Source organism: Eptatretus burgeri, chromosome 4 (assembly GCF_056783735.1).
Source record: "Eptatretus burgeri isolate ZD-2024b chromosome 4, Ebu_testis_v1, whole genome shotgun sequence".
Classification (NCBI taxonomy): Eukaryota; Metazoa; Chordata; class Myxini; order Myxiniformes; family Myxinidae; genus Eptatretus; species Eptatretus burgeri.
Genome location: NC_140964.1, coordinates 113,054,122 through 113,073,423, shown reverse-complemented (window position 1 = coordinate 113,073,423; position 19,302 = coordinate 113,054,122). Strand labels below are relative to the sequence as shown.

Genomic DNA, 19,302 nt, shown 5'->3' with positions numbered 1-19,302 from the left:
TGTCCAGTTCATCCCAAACCAGCTCGATGGGGTTTAAGTCTGGAGACCGCGTTGGCCATTCCATGATTTGAAGCTTTCCGTCTTGTTCTTTTCTTCTAAGGTAGTTCTAACAAAGCTTGGAGGTTTGTTTTGGGTCGTTATCTTGCTGCAGCATGAACCCCTGACCAACTCGGCGTAGGCCAGAGGGTATTGCATGGCGCTGAAAAATGCTGTGGTCGCCCTTTTGGTTCAGGGTGCCAGTCACTCTGTGCAAGTCGCCGACTCTGGATCCAGCAAAAGAGCCCCAGATCATCACGCTTCCTCCTCCATGTTTGTCAGTTGGTGTCACACACTGAGGACCCATCCTTTTGCCTACTCGACAGCATACAAAAACCCTGCGTGATGAACTGAAGATTTCAAATTTTGATTCATCGGTCCATAAGACCTTCTTCCAGTTTTCAGTAGTCCACTGGCAGGGCTTCATGGCCCAGGCAAGCCTCTTTTTCTTATTTTGCCATTTTAGCAATGGCTTTCTCACTGCCACTCGACCTGTCAAACCTGCAGCTCGAAGTCTTCTCTTCACAGTTGAAACTGAGACTTCCTTACTTCGACCAGTGTTAAGCTGTAATTGAACCTGCTGTCCTGTGAGCCACCTATCACGCAAGCTGTTGACTCTCAGAAACTTGTCTTCTGATTGTGTTGTGGCTTTGGTTCTGCCAGACCTCTTCCTGTCAGAGTTTCCTCCAGTTTCCAAGTGCCTTTTGATGGTGCAGGAAACTGTACACACTGACACCTTGGCTGGCTTTGCAATTTCTCCAAAGAAAGGACCTACTCTTTTAAGGGTTATAATGGCCTGTCAAAGCCTGGTATTGGCTTCGTGGTTGTGGTGGCGGCTCGGGAATCCTAGGGTCCCGAGTTCTCGCCCCGTTGGCTGCTGAATTAAAATACACCGGGAGGTTGACTCAGCCTGTCATCCTTCTGAGGTCGGCAAAATGAGTACCCGTGTACTGGTAAGGGGTACACTGCATCAGCGGCATTGCCACGTCCCAACCAATGATGCAACCAGCAGCCACAGGCTGCACTCGATAGAGAGAGAATGGTCTGTCTGTCTTCCTTTGTTAATTGTCTTCTTCTCGTTATTATGACAGCAATATACTACTCCCTGCAGTGCAATATTATCCAAATAATGCTTCAGAGGGTGCAGCAGCACAGTCTGTTCCTACACTGCTTTTATACGGACATGGGGTTTGTACCTTATCAACAAAAGGTGGGACACCTGTAGGAATGGTTTGCATCAACTTTCAAGGCTTAATTTACTTCCATTGCTGCAAAACAGCTGCAGTTGCTAACCCATTACTTGTTCACCAAAAAGGGCCTTTTTGAACAACTCTGGCATTTACATTATTTTTCTTTTTTTGGAATCCTAAACTTTTTTAACCTCTGGATGTTTACCGCTTAGTTTTGTACCATTTCAGGTTATTCACTGGACTTGAACTGCTTAAATTTCACTAAAAACTGGAAAAATGGTCAGGTCAGGTCAGGTATGGGAACATGCGCCAGAACAGCGCGTCGCTGCGTCCACTTTCCGCCGGTACTCCAGGGGCCTCCGTCTGGTAATCCCCCAGGCAGATGCCTGGCCCATCCCAATCACCTTCAGATGCCAATCAACCTGCTGCAAACACGAGGCACGTGGTCAGCCAATTGGCCTCCTCCACTCATGAGACTCCCTCGCTGAGAGAATCTGGTGAGCAGGATCAGCGTCAGGAAATGAGCCACATGTCCATACAGCCACAGCTGACACTCACGCACTATGCAGGTAACAAATCTCATTTGAGTCTCTCTCTCAGCAACCGCTCGTTGGACACAAAATCCGACCAGCGATAGCCAAGGATTCTCCGAAGAGACCTGGTACCAAAGGAATTAAGTCTCCATCTCAGATCCTTGGTCAGAGTCCAAGTCTCACATCCATAGAGCAAGAATGGAAGCACCAAGGACCTGAAGACTCGGACTTTCGTCCTCCCGCAAAGGTACCGGCAGCGCCACACCCTATTATCCAGTGAATCCATGACTCTCCAGGCCCGACCCAAATATATATATATATATATATATATATATATATATATATATATATATATATATATATATATATATATATATATATATATATATATATATATATGCCTGGTGTGTTGGCGCAGTGGTTAGGGCAGCGGCTTGGGATCCAAAAGGTCCTGAGTTCAAGTCCCGTTGGGCCACTGAATTAATACACCAGAGGGTTGACTCAGCCTGTCATCCTTCCGAGGTCGGCGAAATGAGTACCAGTGTACTGGGCCGGTGTATACCCCGGTTAAAATAGGTGTACCATATCCCTGTGTCGTAAGAGGCGACCAGGGTTGCGTCAGGAAGGGCATCCGGCGTAAAACATGTGCCAAATCACTATGCGGATCGGATGATCCGCTGTGGCGACCCCTAACGGGAGCAGCCGAAAGGAGAAGAAGAAGAAGAAGATATATATATATATATATATATATATATATATATATATATATATATATATATATATATATATATATATATATATATATATATACACAAAGGTTATTTCTCACACATAATTGGGACATACCATGAATCTACCATACCAGTTTCATGTATATCTGACTCGTAGTCTCTGAGATATAACGAATTTCGTTTTTTTATTGTTTTTGACCAGGGTTCATTCAAAGTCTATCTTCTCCGACAGTTTTCATAGGATCCAGCTGGAAATTTTTGACATATGGCTGAATGTACTGCCCACAGTCGCTCATGGCCCGATTTTTGATTTTCGAAAAAATTGATTTTTTTATTATTTTTCGAAAATTTCAAAGTCCCGTTGCTAGGCAACGGTGGTGTCCATAGCAACGGTTCTCATTTGCACTCAACTCTGTCATGGTATGAACCTACCAACCAAGTTTCATCGAAATCGCCATTGTATTAATGGAGCACTGGACCGAACAGACACATACAGACAAGCACAGACAGACAGACAAACATATCGACGGAAATACTGATAAGAGTAGAAAAAAAAAATCTCAATTTTTTTTTTCGACCAGATCAACGACCCAATAACAAAATCGACTGACAAATATACTTGGAAAATCTTCGATTTTGCAAGTAACAAACAGACGGAAAGGGGTGAAAACATAACCTTCACCTTATGCAGCAGAGGGAATAATGGATACCGACAGTGGCCTGCAAAAGTATTTACCCCCCTCCAAAGTTTTCACATTTTGATGCCACCTGATCGTATTTCTTAATGCTGTCAAATCAAACTTGATGTATAAAGTCTTCACAAACTACTCCAAAGTGATAAAGCTAATAAATGCAGATGAAATGTGAATCAGTTCGATTAACAGAGAAACTCGGATGATTCTCAGTTGCAGAAGTATTCAACCTCTTTACCTCATTAATTAACCCAAAATCACTGCAGGAGCAAATTATTTGTTTGCAAAGTTACAAAATAACTGGAATAGGTTTCACCTGTCTGTCATCAATGGTTTAACTGAAAAATTAAGCTCCCACCACTTTTCGAAGGAGTTTTAAGGTGCAACTCACTTGGTCAAATAACAAGGCAGACATGAAGACCAAGGAGCTTTCCAAAGAAGTCAGACATAAAGTGGTGGAGAAGCACCAGTCAGGAGAGGGTTAGAAGAATATTTCAGTCACTCATTATCCCTTTGAGTATGGTGAAATCCATCCTTAAGAAGTGGACGACGTGTCATAACACCCAGACCCGACCCAGATCAGGTTGCCCACTCAAACTCAGTACCCAGGCAAGCAGGAAACTATTTCAGAATGTCACTGTAAATCCAACAATGACTTTGAAAGATCAGCAAGGCTCTATGTCTGCAATGGGAGTCAGTGTTCATCATTCAACAGTATCCCATTCCCTTCTAAAAGCTGACCTCTATGGACAGGTGGCAAGAAAGAAGCCATGACTGAAAAGGACACATCTACAAGCTTGTATGTATTTTGCGAAAAAGCATCTTTATGATACTGCAGCCATGTGGAGAAAAGCTTTGTGGTCCGACGAGACAAAATTGAACTTTTTGGTCCAAATTCAAAGCATTACGTCTGGTGCAAGCCGAGCACTGCACATCACCCAGTCAACACCATCCCTGCTGTCGAGCATGGTGGGGGCAGCATCATGTTATGGGGCTGCTTTTCATCAGCAGGGACTGGGGAGCTTGTCAGGATGGAAGGGACAATGAACGGTGCAAAGTACAGGCGAATCACTGACGAAAACCGACTTGAGTCAGCCATGAATCTGAAACTCGATAGACGTTTCACATTTCAACAGGAGAATGATCCGAAGCGAAATGCTAAAGCCACACTGAAGAAGAAAATGAATGTTCTTGAGTTGCCGAGTCAAGGTCCCGATTTTAACCCAATTGAACGTTTATGGCTAGACTTGAAGAATGCAGTTCATTGAAGATCCTCATCAAACTTGGCAGAACGAGAGCAATTTTCATGTGAAGAATGGTCGAATATTTCACCATCTCACTGTGTCAAGCTGGAAAAGACCCAAAAAAGACTCGGTGTAGTCATTGCTGCAAAAGTTGTTTCCAACAATTACTGATCTCAAGTGCTGAATACTTTTACAACCAAAGGGGCTGAATACTTTTTTTAGCCCCCACCTTGAGTGGCCTTTGGCTTTTTGTGAGTGAAATTTCATTGAAAAAAAAACAGTGAATTTTGGTTTGTACATGTTTTTGAAGGTATTCCTGACATGTAAACACCTTCACCTATAACAGTGTTTAGTTTGATCCCTTAAATTGTGAATAAACGTTCGCTCTCATTGAGGAAGACCAAGAAGGCTTAATCGGCCAAACGCTTGTCTCCATAAAGATCGTCCAGAAGCTACATCCATGACTCATTTAATTTTTTTCCTGATATATATATATATATATATATATATATATATATATATATATATATATATATATATATATATATATATATATATATATATATATATATATCAATATCAATTCAATCCTACTATTTGCAAAGAGGCAGTTTACTCTCATATGTCCACCATTTGGTTTGATTATACCAGAGCACACAGGCAGGTGCTGCTCTGCAGGTCCATGATCGAGGCAGAAATGGGTGCTTTGTGGAGCAGGTCGGTTTTGCGTTCCCATCAAGTACATTACTACATGAAACAAAAGAGAGAAGAGTGACATCTCGAGTTAATAGCATGGATGTTTCGTGGGTGTGGTGCTGAATGATAGTGAGATTTTACCTCTTGCCTAAGGCTCTGGAAAGGATCATCTCGTGTGGTTTCTGTGAAACACTTTGAGGCCTTGTTTGGTCCTTGTGCATCTGCCTGTCATAATTACAAGTGTTGCACAACAAGTGGATCAAACCTTGATCTGCTGTTGGTTTACATCAACTGAGTTTGTAGAAAAGGATGCACTTTTTTTGTGTTTACTTGTTATTTTTTCAAAACTGCACTCTTCCACAACCTGGATTGTGCCCTTGGAAGATACACCCAGATAAGACAAAGTACAATGTAAAGTGGAGGCAAGGAGAAGAGGAACCAGTTTGGAAATTTGGAGGTGGGAGTTGCATTAAGATATACTGTAAACACAAGAACATGCCATTTTGCTCTGCCAAAGGTTTAATGTCCAATCCATCAGCTCTTTTTCTGTTTTTTAGCATACTTTGACCAGTTTTTCTTTTTTCTACAAGGATTAAGGCCTGTCGAGAGAAGCTGCAATATCAAACACACACACACACACACACACACACACACACACACACACACACACACACACACACACACACACACACACACACACACACACACACACACACACACACGAGACAACACAAGACAATACCTCAAACAAGCACAACCACTGAGCTTCGGGGAAGTGGCATCAATTCCCCCGGCACTCTGGGTACCAGCGACACCATCTTTTTTAACGTTGCTTTTGTCTCTGCACTTGGCAGGGCAATTAAGTTGGAATTACCTGCTCCCTATATGGATGCCAACCAATGGGGTTTGTCGGTGCTCCATCCTTTAAATGTTGCACATACAGAGCAAGGAAGCAGCACGTATGATTTTTAAACTCTGCATTTGAATCGGCCAGGGTTGGAAGTGAACCTTCAATCTCCCAGACTCAGAGCAGATGCACCAACCATTATGCCAATGAGTATCCACCATTCTACCTGTCCACCAATGCAGAATGATACAAACCTTTATGATTAAGGCTAGTTTTCTCTTCTACTCATCAAAGTTTGAGATTGAGAGAGTGGTTGTGCATTAAATATAATCAGCAACTCTTCCTCATTGAGAAAATATTGCAAAACACAGTCATCATACAAAATATATACTTTACCATCAGCTGCTGGCCCCTCTTTATGTATTCTATACTTGATTGAGGAAGGGAAGGAAGGGGGTGGTGGGGGGTGAAGGTTCAATTTTTGAGAACGTTTAATTTGATGAAAGGAAGGAGAGAAAATAAGTGGTGAAACATAGTAGTGAGGGGGCAGAAAGGGAAGAAGTATATTCAAGACTTTGGAGCGGTGAGGTAGGGGTTTTTTTTGGGGGGGGGGGGGGTGCTGTAGTGTTCAAAATTCCTCCATTTTGTGTGCATCATAGTTATGTGGTTTTTCTTTCCAGGCCAATTTGTTTAAAATCTGGTGAATAAGATGAATCCTCTCCACATTGAGCTATAATAATCACAGACCCATTTATAACCCACATCGTTGGCCGCACAAATAGCTTTGGATCATGAAGATCATTTTGATGCAGCATAAAGAGCTCTGGAGGCCTGCCAAGCTTACCAGAGGTTTCATGGCCACACTTTCCTCCTGGAATGTTAGCCATTTTTCTTTGACTGATTTGCCCTGGGGCAGCATGCCCCCCCCACACCCACCACCCTAACCAATGCTTAGACTCCTCCACATGGTAAGTCAGTCTCACACATACCACAGCAGAGCTCTGTTTGCACCAAACAAGCTAATTCCTTCATGTTCTAGTTATTGGTTTATTTTCAGTATATAACCCTGTATAATGGATTGGTGAAAATCAGTCTGCGATGCTCTCATCCCATCCATCCATCCATTCATCCATCGATCAGGACCAGACTCTGTGCACAGCGTTGGTGCTGCCTTTGCAGTCTCCTTGGGTAGTGGACGCAATCCTGGACGGGATGCCACTCCGCCACAGGATACCAGCAAGCTGGTACTCATTTTGCCGACCTCGGAAGGATGACAGGCAGAGTCAACCCCACCTGGTATTAATTCAACAGCCAAGTCTGATTTGAACTCAGGATCTTAAGATCCTAAGCCCACTACCCCAACCATTAAGCCAACATCAGGCATAATGCTCTCAGTTCTCAGGTAATATATGCAAGTGATGTAATTTCTGTTATTTGAAGTCATAATTGCTATTAACTGTGTTTGGAAGCATGCAATGTCGTTGTACTAAGCCACTCCATTCCTTCGAATACCCGCAAAATCAATTGCCATTTACGTTTCCTGACCCGGAGTGTGATCAATTGGAAAATTGGGAGAGGGGGGGAGGGGGGGGAGGGGGTAAGTGGAAGACAAGACGAGAAAACTGATGTGGATTGTAAGGAGGCTGTAATGTACAGCTTCGTCAAAATGTCTTGTTTAGAATGTAGATTGTATTTCGTCATGACAATACTGATGAATGATCCCATTAAACTAAATGAAAACAAAACAGTGTGATTCATTTTACAGAGATTGGATGATTTATTTGCTCTTCAAATAGCTTGTTTTCCTATCTTTTGACTCGTCATCAAAGATGGCCATTTGTCCGAAGCCTTTCCAGATTGGCTGTTCTTTGAACCCCAATTCCCGCGCAAAAAAACAAGGCTTCACGCTTGTTTCAGATCCAAGTGGCAGCTCCGCCGTAAGCTTTGCATAAAGTGTGTGTGTGTGTGTGTGTGTGTGTTTTTGTGTGTGTGTCAGTCAGTCAGTGTGTCCCCTCTGCAACTACAAAACTAGAAAACCGAGCAGCCTGGAACTTTGCATGCATACTAAGAAAAATCAAAGGAAGTGCAGCAGTGAAAATTGGGTGTTTGGGTTAATTAAAACACCCCTTTTGAAGATATAATTAACTGCCTTATTTAATTATATCCTTCATCAGGCGATCCTCGGCCACCTCGCTCTCTGAGTCTTAAGGCATTTCCTGGGTATCCTCAGTGGGGTTTGAAGCAGCCATGTTTTTTTGGTCTGCTCGACCATGCCTTGGCTTGGAACAGGCCACAACAATTTCTTCATGAAAAAGTTTTTTTTTTTTTTTACTTTCCTAACTCATATTATCGAATGCCTGTTCATCATAGCTATGAATCGCTGAATACGTCGTTTTTTTGTCAGTACTATAGTTTTCAAATTAGGAGCTTGGAACGATTTCATGCATTTTATGAGATGATTTTCCACGATCTATTCTCACGGACTAAGTAAAATATATCATCAAAATATTTTTTCGCTTTTTAGGATCGGATATCGTCCTGACCAAATAATTGTTGAAATCTGTTGTGAAATCTGATAATTTAAAGAAATGACGAGTCTTATAACTAAGCCGATATACCTATTTACTTTCAGCAAAGGAAGCAATGTTCCCTCCTGTTCCACAGATACAGAAGAAAATGTGAAATTTAAATGTATTTATGCACATAGATATCTATGTATATGTGCACACAAACAAAACTCCAAGGAAGTTCAAGAGTGAAAATTGGGTGTTTAGGTTAATTAATACACCTTTGTTGAAGATAATTAATGGCCTTATTTAATTATATCCTTCATGAGGCAATCCTCAGCCACCTCACTCTCTGGAGTCTGAAGGTGGTTCCTTGGTAAACTCACTGGGTTCTGAAGCCACCATGTTTTTTGACCTGCGCAACCATGCCCTGACTCGCAACAGGACGCAATGATTTCTTTACGAAAAAGTTTTTTTTTTCTTCACTTTCCTCACTCATATTATCAAATGTCTGTTCATCATATTTACGAATCGCTGAGTACATCGCAATACTTAAAAACACTGCACTATGTCAGCGTTCGTTGCTTTATTTCATTTCCGCACATGGGATCACCATGAGTGTCTCTTAAACGAAGGAGAATTTCAAAATTTAAGCTCCAGAATCGAACTTACAAGCAGTTCCGACTCCAAGAAAAGTGTTCATTTGTCCAATTCGGACATATTTGACATTTCTGGCGTCTCTGAGAGGTGTGTGTTTAATGTGTTTGCGAATCGCGTGCAAAACGAGCCGTTGATTTTCAACCGTTTTGTTTGAGTGCTAAAGCCACTTAGCGAGCGCTCTCCAAGCTGCTTGGTTGTTCGTTTCGGTCAAAGTACCTATGCTCTCAATGGAACATCGATTAGACAGACGTACGTTTCCGCCTGTGTTGGGCCCTGTGGTGCCGTGCGGTTGGTGCTTCTTGAGTTGTCTCATCTGCTGAAAATGTGCAATTTTATTTTTACAGGATATTGTTTTGTTTTACCTTTTTGTGCGATCCCCTTTTTATATAATCCACCCCTCACTTTGACATCGACACGTATGTATATGAAAAAAAAAGGTCCATCCGACCATGTGTTTGCCATGATCTGGTTGTGAAGGTATAAAACAGAGAATACCTTTTGTGTTCTGTGCCTTGATATATTTTTGAATTGAATTTTGCGAATTTCCCACTTGAATTCCCCTTTCAAAGAACTCTGTGTAAAGGTAAATATCTGTCTTTGTCATTTTTATATACATACTTCACGTGTGTGTGTGTGTGTGTGTGTGTGTGTGTGTGTGTGTGTGTGTGTGTGTGTGTGTGTGTGTGTGTGTGTGTGTGTGTGTGTGTGTGTGTGTGAGAGAGAGAGAGAGAGAGTGAGAGAGTGTGTGAGTGTGAGTATGTGAGTGTGAGTTTGTGTGTTGGTTGTTGGTTTTTAGCTTGCCTGTTCGAAGAACAGAGAGCTATAGCGATACCCCCGGCGTGAGCATGAAAATGTTAAAGTTTTTGGTGCAAGTTATTTTTTCCTTTCTAATGTTTTTATCTACCACACTATTTTTTATATGCCCGATATATATATATATATATATATATATATATATATATATATATATATATATATATATATATATATATATATATATATTTGTATATTTGGCCGTATTATGTGATTCCGGTCGTCCGTCTGTCCGTCCGTCCGTCCGTCCGTCCGTCCGTTCCTGTCCGCACTCTCACTCCCAAAGTTTTCAACTTTCACGTTTCATATTTGGTACATAGGTACAGACTGTAGAGACGGTGTGTCACGACACGTTCGTCATCTAAAGTGGTTGCCATGGCAACCTGGATGCTGTTTTCCATCCGTTCCTGTCCGCACTCTAACTCCCAAAGTTTTCAACTTCACGTTTCATATTTGGTACATAGGTACAGACTGTGGAGACGATGTGTCAGGACACATTCGTCATCTAAAGTGGTTGCTATGGCAACCAGGATTCTGTTTTCCATCCGTTCCTGTCCACATAACACTCTAACTCCCAAAGTTTTCAACTTTCACGTTTCATATTTGGTACATAGGTACAGACTGTGGAGACGGTGTGTCCCGACATACGTTCGTCATCTAAAGTGGTTGCCATGACAACCAGGATGCTGTTTTCCATTTAGTAGCACAATCCTGTATATACCTTCTTGTTCGGGTGTATATTGTGCTCACTTGTGCTCTTGTTACTGATTACAAAATACAAATACATATATTGCTTTATAATTATTTGGATCAGACTTCACTGCAATGCTTTATAAAAAAATATTAATTATTAGACGAGTCTTTTAAAAATGATAAATGTAGAAACAGGCGAGCATTGGGTGGCTTTGACACCAACTCTGGTTATCTCCATGTGCAGGTTTCAGAAGGTGGAATGGATCCCTCCCAGGTCTTGAAGTAGACACCGTCGTGTGTGTGTGTGTGTGTGTGTGTGTGTGTGTGTGTGTGTGTGTGTGTGTGTGTGTGTGTGTGTGTGTGTGTGTGTCGTTGATTGGTATCTACATATGTGGGTTTCAGAATGTGGAATGGAGTCCTCCCATGGTGGGGTCAAAGTATCCACCTTTATTTCAGTAAGGGGTCACAATTCACAGACCAAACTGTGAAGTTTTCTGTTCTCAAAGTTTTGTGCTGAGAGCTCTCTTCAGGATAGTCACTGAGCCCTGGACATCTTCCAACTGTAGTTTGTTTGAAGTAATATTCCCAGGGACGGTTTTTAATATCTGTGTGAGGTTTTTCGTCGTAATTCCCGTGAAGTTCTTCACCATCACTGGTACAACTTTGGCTTTCTTCAGCTTCCAGGATATTTTCACTTCATGCTTTCGGTCTTAGTATTTGGTCATTTTCTTAATTTCTGCACCGTTAATCAAAAATCACTGGTATTAACACCTCAATTAGTAATGCCGCCTTCTCTTTTTAATTTTGTACCAAAGCATGATATCTGGTCGCAATGCTTTATTTTCGATGTTCATGCACAATGGGATCATAAGGTCAAATGTGAGTGGTACTTCAATATTTTCAGTGATTGCTTTTGGTTCATTTTCCAACAAATTTTCTGGAACTGGAATATCAAAGTTTTGGCAGATGTGCTGGTGGATTGCTTTACAAACTGTGTTGTGTCGTTGTGTGTACAGCTGTTCTGAGGAGGTTTTTTCCGTTTTCGGTCTTAAGTATCACATGTCATTCTCTTTGCTAACCCCACCTCCAACCCTCACCTGTCTTTTATTTTTCCTCCTCCCTCCTCCCTCCTCCTCACTCTCTGTCCCCTCCTCGCTCCCCTTCCTCATAAAATGCAGTGCTCTCCTCCCACACCTCTCTTGCTCTCGCTGTCTCTGCCTGTGTGTGTGTGTGTGTGTGTGTGTGTGTGTGTGTGTGTGTGTGTGTGTGTGTGTGTGTCCTCTCTCTCTCTTTTTTTTTTTTCTCTCTCTTTCTCTCTTTCTCTCTTTCTCTCTTTCTCTCTTTCTCTCTCTCTCTCTCTCTCTCTCTCTCTCTCTCTCTCTCTCTCTCTCTATATCTCTCTCTCTCTCCCTATCACTCTCTATCTCTATCTCTCTATATCTCTCTCTCTCTCTCTCCATCTTTCTCCCTCTCTCTCCCTCTCTCTCTCTTTTTTTCTCTCTCTCTCTCTCTTTCTCTCTCTTTCTCTCTCTCTTTTCTCTCTTTCTCTCTCTCTCTCCCTCTTTCTCCCTCTTCCTCTCTTCCTCTCTCTTTCTCTCTCTTTCTCTCTCTTCCTCTCTCTCCAGACCCGTCGCTATGGGGGGGGGCATTTGGGTGCAATGCCCCCCCATGGCGCATCTGGTGCCCCCCACTTGTACACCACCCATTTATGCCCTGTTGCACCCTGTGAACAACTTAGTGTTTCAGGACGAGCGCCCACTGTGACCTTGCTGTTTAAGAGTTCACCTGTGTGAACTAAAACCCTTATTCCAGATGTTCAACGTGGTGAATAATAAGGCCTTCTTGGATAAACTGTTCTTTAATAATATCCTTCTTTGAATAACAGTCAAGAGATAAGTGTGCGCTTCCCAGCACATCTCCAAAAGCAATTGGAAAGACAATACAGTCCAAGACCACAAGATAAAAGCTAACGCAAGCACCAACGCCAGCAGCCAAGACCTCGTGTCGAATGTCGATGTTGTGGGTGGTTATATCTATATATATCGTGGATCATTTAGTTTTAAGGAATAGCCAATCAGCATCTTCGATATGGAGACCCTATTGAGCAGGTCACCTGATTGGTTGTAAGTTAGGTATAAATGTAATATAGTCATAATATAATAATACGATTAAGGAAAAGACATAAATTTACATTATTAAAGATGAAGTGCACATGCACCACATGACCCTCCATCTTACAAAATCAACTCCACCGTCAACCCTCCATCTTACAAAAGTAATTTTATAATAAAAATTAAAAATCTGTGTGTTTGCAATCATGCTTACATTTGAAATAATGCAGATAAAACCTGTTTTTGATGGATGGATCATTTAATAAATAAAACCGTCAAATCTCGCGATTCGCGAGATTAGTGACGCAAGTCACGAGGGACGAATCACAGAGCACGAGCTTGCAGCAGGAGAAAAAGACGTGGATGATGGATATACGAAAATGGCTCAGAAAAGTAAAAAATGCAAGCGACGAAAATGAAGAAGATGATGAAAGACATGTTGTGGGAGGAGGAGGAGGAGGAGGAGGAGACGATCTTGTCGATGAAATACCGACAGAAGCTTGCCAACATGGCCAAGCCAGCAACGTCAGCCCTGCGGCTGTAGGCCCAGCACAGACAGCCGAGTTTCCACGCTCGGCGGCGGCCTCGGGGTCGGGTGTGACTGTCAAGCTGCTTCTCGATGATCTTGGAAGTGAGAGACCGAATCAAGTTGTTCTACAGCGGTACCCCGGCCATCTGTTGCAGAACAAGAGTCGCTCGTTTGTGTCCTCATGGTACCAGACTAATGAATGGCTGGAATACAGTGTGCAGACAGATGCAGCATTCTGCTATCCATGTGGGAAGTTTAACACCACACGTGGCCCAGTGGACTCTACTTTCACAGTGCGAGGCTACCGGAATTGGAAACATGCAGTGGAGAAAGGCAGGGGGTTTCACGCAACTTCAAAGGAACATTTAACTTGTGTTTTGAGGTTGAAGGAGAATGAGAGGCACATCGATTGTGGTAAGGAGGTTTCCACACTCCTCAATGCTGACCAGCGAAATAGAAACCGGTACTATGTGTCTGCTCTTATCGATGTTGTGGGATTTCTCGCCGAAAATCAGATACTTTTTAGAGGGAGCCTTGATAATTTTGAGGATATGTCAGACGGGCACAGTGGGCTCTTCCTCTCGCTTTTAAACTGCACACTCAAAAAAGACACCGAGCTTGCCGAAATAATAAAGCATATCCCACGAAATGCAAGCTATACTAGTCCGGAAATGCAGAATGAACCGATCTGCACATTGAGTAATGTTGTGACGGATGCCATCGTGGAAGAAGTAGGTACATCGTGGTTTACCATCAATGTGGATGGGACGAGGGACCCCACTGAATGTGAGAACATATCAATCATCATTCACTTTGTATCGGCATCAAATGAAGCAACAGAGCGTCTACTCACAATAGCTACAGCCGACGCTGGAGATGCAAAAACATTGACAGACCGAATAATTGCGGAGCTGATAAAAACAGGACTTGACACGTCAAAAATATAAAGTCAGGTGTACGATGGGGCTTCGGTAATGGCTGGGAAGCATGGTGGTGTGCAAAAGTTGTTGCAAGAGATATTGGAAAGAAAAATCCCCTATGTGCACTTCTTAAATCACCAACTCCATCTGGTAGTTGTCCACACACTGGCAGCAGAGAAAGCTGTCACTGATTTCCTCGAGGTTTGTTGTTGCCTGTACAAATTCTTCAGAAAGCCCACTGTTGCTGCACAGTATAAAGGTGAGCGGTTAAAACGACTTCTTGATCAAAGGTGGACGGGACATTTAGCCACCGTGTCTGTGATTATAGGATCTTTTAAGGATATCACATCCTTACTGTCGGAGATTGATGCAGAGCGCGCCTACAGTGAAGAGATGAGGATGGAGGCTATTGGGCTTTTGCGGGAAGTCTCTGGGCCTGCCTTCATGTTCATTGCTATCTTTGTACAAAAACTGCTGATGTTGTTAGATGGCCCTAACAGACTCTTGCAGGCAGAGGACATGGACTTACTAACGGGGTTGGAACTGGTGGCGAGTGCTACAGAGTGCTTGAAGAAACTCCGCTCTGAGGATGAGTTCACTGATCTGTGGAACAAGGCCAACGATGCTCGCACTTCTACACCTGCACCACCAAAACGGAGATGCACAATGTATAAGAACTTGGAATAGTTTGTAGTTTTGGAGACTACAGGACAAAACAACGACAATGACAAGACGGAACTGCAGAGGGTTTTTACAGCGCAATTGACACTGTGCTTGGAGAGATCGCTCAGCGCTTCAGTGAGCGCAACACACAACTCGCCCGTTCACTCGCTGCCTTGAATCCTGAAAATGGCACGTTTTTGGATCCCCACTTGCTCCATCCAGTACATCATGACATTAACAAAGTCAACCATCAATGAAACAGAGTGTGTGGTTGCAAAGCAGTTTATTCGCTCACAGACAGAAAAGCAGCCAAACGAGAGATGGACAACACAAAAACTCCTCTCAACATACCACAAAACGCTGGAAGCCATGCCAAGTGTAGTGACTGCTATGAGACTTGGACTAACACTTGGTGCGTCCACTGCCATGTGTGAAAATTCATTCTCAACATTGAGGAATGTCTTCACTGACCATCGACGGTCCATGCGCCATGCACTCAAGGCACAACTGGTACGGCTGGCCTTCGAGAGAGACCTCACACGTAAATGCCTGAATGAATGGAAGGAGAAGGTCCTCAGAAGATTCCACACCGAGACACGTCGCCTGCAGCTCTTCTGACAGCGAGTGCAGCGGTATAAAAACTATACGAGGAGTTCAGATTGTGTGTGTGACTGCTGGCGATGCGTGTGTAGTTGTGGTTGCAGTGTAGTTGTGGTCAGCACCCGCCGTGGTCGGCTGCTTTGTACTTCTGATGTTTAAGTTAAATGTTGTGTTTGGTGCTTTGCATATCCCATATCTCGTGCTTTGTACATAACCTTACGTCTGTGTAATTGACTGCTTTGAATGCAGACCTTGTGGTATCTTCAGGCTGGTCGCATTTGATGTTGATAGTTTAACGTGATGATCGCAGGTCATAGCCTACTGTATCTTATTTCAAAGTGCACTGATTCTGGTGCCAACCTCCCCCATTTAGTTATTATATCTCTGGTATATTAATTTTCTAATGCCAATTCTTCACAACACCTTGTATAAGTGCACCTGAATTGGTGCCAATTGTTTAATCATTGAATATTTGCATTGTGAATGTGCCAGTTTGTTGCGGCTCTCCTGCATTCGAATAATTTTAGGCCAAAAACATCAGAACATATTAAATCTAGCTGAGATCAATTTGGTTAGTATGCGACGGCAACCTCAGTATAGATGTGTCAATGCTGCATGAATACAATAGTATACCGGGTTATCAAAAATATTAAATATAATAATTGTGCCCCCCAATCCAGTTCATATTCCCCCCTTAATACTGAGCACTGGCTACGGGCCTGTCTCTCTATCTCTATCTCTATCTCTATCTCTATCTCTATCTCTATCTCTATCTCTATCTCTCTCTCATGCTCCTCTCTCTCTCACCACTCTCTGAATAGCGACGTTTTGTGAGGTGTCGCTCTCCCCACCTCCCCTCCTTCCTCGCTCCTCCTTCTTCATCTTCTCTGCCTTCCCTCTCCCCTCTCACCCTTCACCTGCCTCCTCTATCTCTCTCTCTCTCTCTCTCTCTCTCTCTCTCTCTCTCTCTCTCTCTCTCTCTCTCTCTCTCTCTCTCTCTCTCTGCCCCTCCCTCTTTCTCCCTCCCCCCCTTTATTATCCCCATCAGTGAAGCGGCGGGTTGTATTTGCTCGTGTATATGTATATATATATATATATATATATATATATATATATATATATATATATATATATATATATATATATATATATATATCCATATGTTTCTCATGTAATGAGGAAGTGATTGTGCTGAAGATGGAAAACAATTATGTTGTCTTTGCCAAATATACAGATTTACTTCTGATTTAATTGTGTTGTTTTTGACTGAGATTTCATTTAAATTGTGCATTGATGTTCCTGACATGTTTTATTGCAAATTGCACAATTCTGAGACTCATAATATTTCATTTTCTTTAGTCTAATGCAAATCCGACATCAATGTACAGTTTTTGCACAATTCTGAGATTTTCCAACAACACCATTCCATCAAGGTGTAAATGCCACAGTGTACGTAATGTGTGGTTTTCATAACGCCGGGGTTACTGCTGCTGTGCAAATGGCTGATGAAGATTGATAAGCACGTATAAAACAAAACGATTCAACATTATGAGTGAGTGAAGGAATGCTGTGTCCATAAAGCGTGTTGAAAAAGGCTTTGAACGGGACTTGTAAGAGTATTGGCAAATGACGGACCTTTTCTTTCCCTTTCCATCCACATTACATCATCAGCAATGGCAGCAAACTGCACCCCGACAATGTGCCGTCACAAGTGTGCGATAACACGCGATGGGCCAGCATGCTATTGCGCCAATGGCTACGAAGTCACTGAAGATGGCCGTGGTTGCAAAGGTATGCCAATCCCCCTTCACGTTTGCCGGCGATGCAGATTAGATCTTTTTGCCTCCTTTAGTACAAGTTAAATGATTTTCTTTGTATTTTCAACGTGAATGTGTTTTACACTTCCTTTATATCCCTTTACAAAATAGCTTGATGAGATCTGCTGATATTCTCATGGAATTTCTATCAGATCCCCTGGAAAATTGTATGAAGGATTTGTTGTAAGGGTATGTGCTGTAGCACGACTATATAATCCAGAAAGCACTGATTCAAATTCCCATGTTCCTGTGTACGGTTGTTTTACCCATTATTCTCCATCTATCATTGACTACATTAAGGTTACCGAAACACATTTCAGTGAATGAAAAAAAAAAAGCACTAAAACAAATAACAAAGTACACTTCGAGAAAAAAGCTGTGCTGGTTGAACCGTCACATTGTTTAATGCAATTTGATTTGCTTTGTGCAACTGAGAGCGGACGTTTTTATGTTACCATGAAGGCTTTCTTCTTTTTTTTTTTTTGCCCAAGCTTGCTGGGCTTGAACTCTCAGCTGATTCACACACTCTTGTTCTCATCTCGACCAAATGTGCAAACAGATTTTGACGAGTGCAACATTTACGGGTCATGCAGTCAGCAGTGCCAGAACACCGGTGGTTCGTATACATGTGGCTGTGTTGAGGGATACCTCCTTCAGTTAGATGGGCGCTCCTGCAAGGCGAAGAATGGTAAGTTCATCTGAAGTTTATTGACGAACTCGGCCACACCAGAAAGTGAAAACTTGTGTTCTAAACTGCAATAATCAGGCTGTTCTCATCACCTACCCAACTCATTCACCAGGTTTCGTTCAAATCCGTCCACAACTTTTTGAGATATTGTGCTACATATCGTTTTTGACCCTATCTCTCAATGGTGAATAATTACTTTAAAAAAAATTATATTATCTGGATCTGGATCCGGAGCTTCACCAAAATCTAATCAATTAGTCATTGTCAAACACCCAATCTGTCCACCAAGTTTCGTTTGAATATATCAATAACTTTTTCATATATCATGATGTACATCGTTTTTGGCCCGATCTCTCAATGGTGAAGAATCACTTTCAAAAATTCTGGCAGCCGGATGTGGATCTCCACCAAAATCTAATCAATTCGTCCTCATCACACACCCAACCTGTCCACCAAGATTAGTTTGAATCCGTTCATAACTTTTTCAGATATCCTGCTCACAGTTAGACAGACAAACGGGTAAAAACAACCTCCCTCAACCTTTGGTGGTGGAGATAAAAAATTTTTATTCTTGCTGCATCTGTTGTAAAAAAGAAACTCAAAAATATTCCAGAAATATGTTTATGTAAAATATTTTACTGACCCAAGGAACTACCACATTTATACCTTACAAATCAGGCACCTTATGGCATACACTGCATAAGTGCACTGCTTAATTAAACATCACACTCGTACTTCTTAAGAAAGCAGGTTCGTCACAGTAATTTAAATTTGTTCATGACATCAATGGCCTTTTGTTATGTTTTTTTATTTATTTATTTTTTAGCCCATATAACATGGAAAAGTCACATTGACACACGTCACAAGAAGCAGGCAAATGGGAACTTGTAACGGGATGATTTGCTATAAATTCATGCTTCAAGAACACAGCGTTGTCCTGAAATGGAAACCAATCTCCCCGTGACAGTTTTGAGCGACGGTGGTTGACCGTTGACCTTTGCTCTTCCGCTTGACGAAATTTGCATCCTTGGCATTTCTGTGATGGTGCCACACTCTGTCTTGTAAATTTACCGCTACACCTTCCGTAAAGCCTTAAAACTATTCTAAATGGTTGATATTAGGTTGACCTGTTTGGTAATCCCATATTTGCTTGAGGATCTGGGATGCTGGGATCTTAGCTCGTGCAAATCCCAGATTTGTACATTGTCTTTCTTGTAAATAATTCAGGGGGAAGCCAAAAGCAGAAAAAGCTGGCCATCTTCGATACATAGATGTAATTACTGCAAACCTTGTGACCACCTCTTGAAGAATGTACTGTATTATTAACAAAAT

The 19,302-nt window shown here is 42.2% G+C and overlaps 1 protein-coding gene across 8 annotated transcripts in view; it reads left to right on the top strand.

Annotated features, from left to right (window-relative positions):
* The window catches only part of LRP1 (LDL receptor related protein 1), a 583,330-nt gene that overhangs the window by 286,605 nt on the left and 277,423 nt on the right, over positions 1 to 19,302 (top strand). For all 8 annotated transcript variants that reach the window (XM_085879746.1, XM_085879744.1, XM_085879750.1 and 5 more), the window contains 2 exons: positions 17,137 to 17,256; positions 17,842 to 17,970. In XM_085879746.1, the coding sequence (XP_085735872.1) occupies positions 17,137 to 17,256; positions 17,842 to 17,970 (249 nt within the window). The remainder of the gene's footprint in view (positions 1 to 17,136; positions 17,257 to 17,841; positions 17,971 to 19,302) is intronic.